The following is a 5292-nucleotide window of genomic DNA, read 5'->3' as shown; positions in this document are numbered from 1 at the left end:
CAAGCGCAGGACCCATCTTGTAGATAGACTGGTCATTGAGGTGTGATTATAATTGGCCAGCTGCCCCGCCTGCCACAAACACCTCTGTGACATCACAGAAAATGAATACAGCTGAGAGCAAAGCAGGACTCATTTTCACCCAGCGTTATAAGGGCCCATCCAGAACGCTGGACAGCTCCCCATGCACAAGTGGGAGAGGCCCACCGGGAGCTCTGCCCTGTCAAGCAACAGCTTCCATGTGAGAGCCTCAGAAGGTCACTTTGACATCCTGTGCTTGTTAGAAATGCACATTATGAGCCTTTCACAACACACAGAATCAGAATCTGGAGAAAGAGCCTATGAAATTTGTGCTTCCACAAGCTCTCAGGTGGGTTCTTACTCATCTTCATGTCTGCAAGCCAATTATGGGGTTTACACAATTTGTTTCCTAACAAAAGAGTGATGACAAAACCTCCAATTTGTAGTCTCAGCGACTGAGAGAGCTAAGGTAGGAGGATTGCTTAAGCCCAAGAGTTGGGGTTGTCTGTCAGCCTGGACAACAAAAAACGACCCCACTTCAAACAATAACCAAAAAAAAAACATCAATCACTTGCATGCCCCTGTATTTGAGGATTTGCCTCTGACCACAAAAGTGGTAGGAACTCAAGATGTACTGTAGCCATGCACTCATCTGTTGAATTGAAACCTCTTTGTAAACCTACTCATACTTTTTAATATGTAAAGGGAAGAAAACATCACTATCAGGATTCTATTCACTCCTCACCTCACGATATGAATGGTTTATGTAGTTATTATATGTGATCAAAATTCTTTTTATGCCAGATGCACCAAAATTTATTTATTCAAATAGTTCTCATATCCCTCTGGGTACACACACCAAAAAAAACCCAAATGCAGCAACTTCAGAATACTTCCTTGTCTCCAACTTCAATAGCAGGAGCAAGGCTGTCCACAGAACACGCCTGACAATTAGAGGGTCTAAGCAGGATGCTGGGGAGTGTCTGCACCTGACTTAGGGCTCTTCAAGAACTCTTCAGGTTGAGGCATCTTCTCAGCTGGAAGAGAAGCAATGGATACCAATCATCCACAAGGAGAAAACATTCTGTGGTTGGAGAAAGGAATGGATATCTGCAACATAGCTTTAATGATTGGGCCTGTGCCAGGCCCTGGTGGCTCACACTTGTAACCCTTAGCTGCTCAGGAGGCTCAGAGCTGAGGACGGAGGTTCAAAGCCAGCCTGGGCAGGAAAGTCTGAGAGACTCTCAGCTGAATTAACCCCCAATAAGCCACAAGTGGAGCTGCTGCTTAAGTGGTAGAATGCTAGCCTTGAGGGGAAAAATAAAACGAAGGGAAGCCACGGGGCCCTGGTTCAAGTCCCAGCGTGGGGTCCTCACACCTCCACCACGGCCTGGCCCTGGGAATCCCCCTGTGGCCCAGCTCAGGCTGAGTGGGCCCAGCTGCGCCCAGAGTGTCCAACCTCCCCTCCTTCCCCACCCTGCTGACGGCCCCAGAGGCGCTGCAGCTTCCTAGTGCTTAGGAAGTGCAAACCGCTGTGCGCAGGCGAAGGGGCGGCCGGAGGGGGTGAGCAGACCCCAGGGCCCCGGGGGCCTCTCCAAGCCCCTCACCTGGCCGGTCCTGGAGCTCTGCGCCCCGGGCTGCGAGGCTCAGGAGAAAGCTCTTCACGCGATTCTGCCCCGCAGGCCGTCCCAAGATGGAGACCTCAGCCACGGTGCCGCGGGCCACCTTGCTCACGTGCACCAAGGCCCGACTCCGCCATGCCAGCTGGGAGACCACGGCTTGGTGGGGACCTGGACGAGTCGGGCCAGGGGTCAGGGGGAAGGGCTGGCCAGGGCCGGGCCGCCCTGGGGGCTGGGGGGGCGGTGGGGGGGGGGCCTGACCCAGCGGCCTCGCCCGCCCTGGCCGCTCCCCGAAGATCTGATCTGCCAGCCAGGCCTCCAGGTAGAACCCCAGAGGGCGGCTCATGTCCTCCACCGGAAACCACCACGGCCGGACGCGAACCTGGGGGCGCAGACGCGGGGCCCCACGCGGCCTCTCCTGGGGGGAGGACGGCTGCTGCCCGCCCTGTCCGGCCGCATCCGGCCCCATGGGTTCGGCCCTAGCGGACCCAAGGCCTAGAGGATCCATGGCCCGGAGGCCCGGCTGCAAAGGCTGGGGCGGCTTCCGCCAGGCCCGGCTCTTGAGGAGGCCCCGGCCCCGCCCCGTGGGCGGCGCCCCTAGGAGCCCCCAGGGCCATGGTCACTTCTGGTGCCCGGTCACTTCCGCTTCTCCCCTGAACTGGATGTGGGCTGGGGGGTGAGGTTTGGGGTTCCCCGGGGCCCCAGAGCATCAGAGGGGTCATCCCAGCCCTAGAATTCCAGCCTCAGGGCCTCTGCCCCTGCACGTCAGCGTACACAGGGAAAAGCTGATTCTGCTTCAGCCTGTGGGCAAATTATTATTATTACTATTATTATTATTATTATTATTATTATTTGGAATCCTCTTCAGGGCCTAGGATAAGGGTTTCCAGTCACCTTCCAAGCACAGGTAGGTAGATGAGGCCCAGAGCAGGCCCCACGAGCCTACAAATTTCCTCCCCTCTCTTCTGGTTCTGCCTCTCCGGATGGTTACCATTTTGAAATTAGTCAAGTTTTTCTCATCAGGGCTGGGAATATGGCCTAGTGGCAAGCGTCTTTGCCTCTTATACATGAAGCCCTTGGTTCGACTCCCCAGCACCACATATATAGCAAACCTTCAGAAGTGGTGCTGTGGGTCAAGTGGCAGAGTGCTAGCCTTGAGCAAAATGAAGCCAGGGACAGTGCTCAGGGCCTGTATCCAAGACCCAGGATTGGCAAAAAAAAAAAAACAACAAAAAAACATAGAGTCAAGTTTTTAATCAAGTTTTTTTTGCCCAACGAGATGTCACAAGTGGCCATCGACCATACAAAAAGTTAGACCCATGTTGTTTCCACCATCCTAAGACATTTAACATCAGTATACCTTGCTCCCTGATATTCTTAATTTCGCGTCTAGATTTTCAAAGTTGGGTGCTGGTGGCTCACGCACCTGTCATGTTCGCTGCTCAGGAGGCTGAGGTCTGAAGATCAAGGGTCAAATACAACCCAAGCAGGAAAGTCCCTGTGATGCCGGGAGCCAAATGGCTGTCATATTGTAACATGAAACGTCTATAGGGCGTAATTGAACAGAATGACTGGTGCCTGTGCTACCTCATCCGTGCAGGTTAGTCAGTTCTGATATCCTGTTTGGCGGTACATCCTACCCTTCATTGAAAATCACACACCCATAACCTTCTTGTAATGTACATTTTGTGGTTTAGGAACCTAGCACCCCCAACAGCCCTGCTCACGTCAGTTACCCCCATGCTAATCACTACATAAGCTGCTGTGTAAAAATAAAATTTGAGACCTTGATCAGAATCCTGTCTTGGTCTTCTTCCTTGTGTCTGGTTTGTCTCTCATTCAGGTCAATTCCCCCTCGGGTTCCTCTTGACAAAACCCCTCTGGCCAGAGCACTGTGAGATTCCTATCTCCAATTAGCCACCAAAAAGCCAGAAGTGGAACTGTGGTAGAGCACTAGCCTTTAGCACGAGAGCTTACAGACAACACTCAGCTCCAGAAACAAACCAAAACAGTTTTTTTCTCAACTCATTAAAGATGTCACACATTTGAAACAATCATGAAACAGTTTAAAAGTTGTGGACATCCCCTCCCCGCTTTGCCTCCCTTCCCTCTTCTTTAAATAGCTGGGTGATGGATGCAAGCTTCCCATCCCAGCATTGACGCTTCAGGGGAGAATTGTATGTGAAGCCAGCCTGGGTTACATGCCAAGAACCAGTCTCCAAAAGCAAGAAAATAAAAATAAAAAGTAGATATCACTAAAGCATTTTCCCCTTGCTTTCCCCACAGGGAATCTTTATCCTGAGGCCAGTGTGTCATCTTATGCTTGGTCTTACACATTTTCTTCTGTATTTCTAGAAATATTGTTTGGTATTTCTTTTAGAACAAATGGCATTGTGCTGTACAAACTATTTTGATTTTAGAATTGAATATAATGTGTGTGTTCCCAGAATCATTTTAATCAAAAGTGTCATTTAACGTATTAATACACTGAATTCCTCACCCAATTTAGACATCAAGTTTTCAACAAATCGGGTCTACAAGAGAAAGATTGACATTGGCTCAGTGATATAGTGCTATGTTTAGCACATGTAAGGCCTTGGATTTAATATCACTAACCCCCAAAAAAAGCCTGTAACAAAGATCTTGAATCATAATTTTAGTGGCTATTCCTTTGTAAAATTAACATAATACTTGTACACTGTGAAAAATTTTTGAAGATATAAAATATATCTTAAAATCAATATATGGTAAAAACCCATATATCATCTATAGTATATGCCTTGATATATAGCCTAGGCTGGTCCGGAACTTGAAATTCCCCTACTCCAACCCCTAACTGCAGGAAAGACAAGCATGTACCATTATATTTCACTTCCCTTATATATTCTGCTTCAATTACAAATTCTTTTTTCAATTGTATAGACATTATAAATTCTTCTTTCAGACCTAATTGCCTTTTCAACTTCTTTCTGGTGTCTTTTGATGAGCACCATTCTCACTGAACATATTTAGTCAATATAGATTGCAATATTAAATATCTTCTGTCTTGTTTAAGAAATTTTTCTGCTGGGTACCAGTGGTTCACACCTGTGATCCTCACTACTCAGGGAGGCAGGGATCTGAAGATCATGGTTCGAAGCCAGCCCACGCAGGAATGTCCATAAGACAATTATCTCCAATTAACCACCAGAAAACCAGAAATGGCGCTGTGACTCAAAGGGGCACTAACCTTGAAACAGCTCAGAGATAGCACCTAGGCCCTTAGTTCATGCCTCACAATGGCAAGAATGGTACCATGATACAAGCCTTGAGGACAATCAAAGTCATTAAGGTCCCTGAGAATGGCTACAACAAATTTTTATGTCGGGAAGCATATTTGTAAGACCTCACTACAATAAATAATGCTAAGAAGATATAAATGCTAAGAAGATTAAATGAAACCTCCAAATGTTAATGAATTGCATATCATCTTTTTCAAAGACAAACACATCTTCCCTGTCCTGAGCTCTGAAGAAGTTCATACTACTTGCTAGGATTGCTGCAGTTTCAACATTCGCATTGAAATCCTTAAGCCATCTGAGGTTAATTCTTTTGACTTGGGAAGGAGGCAGAGGTAGAGCTTCATCTTTCCATTACTGATCCTTTTTTATGTGAG

General features: G+C 47.9%; 1 protein-coding gene across 1 annotated transcript; it reads right to left on the bottom strand.

Moving 5' to 3' along the window:
- Positions 1-978: 978 nt before the first annotated feature.
- Positions 979-2106, bottom strand: LOC125357529 (oocyte-expressed protein homolog). The gene is made up of 3 exons (XM_048354506.1): positions 1899-2106; positions 1626-1808; positions 979-1055 (listed from the first exon to the last, which is right to left on the bottom strand). The coding sequence occupies exons 1-3, from the start codon at positions 2104-2106 to the stop codon at positions 979-981; spliced, it is 468 nt and encodes a 155-aa protein (XP_048210463.1).
- Positions 2107-5292: the final 3186 nt, after the last annotated feature.

The sequence above is a fragment of the Perognathus longimembris genome, chromosome 9 (genome assembly GCF_023159225.1).
Source record: "Perognathus longimembris pacificus isolate PPM17 chromosome 9, ASM2315922v1, whole genome shotgun sequence".
Taxonomy (NCBI): Eukaryota; Metazoa; Chordata; class Mammalia; order Rodentia; family Heteromyidae; genus Perognathus; species Perognathus longimembris.
This window is presented reverse-complemented; position numbering and strand designations above follow the sequence as displayed.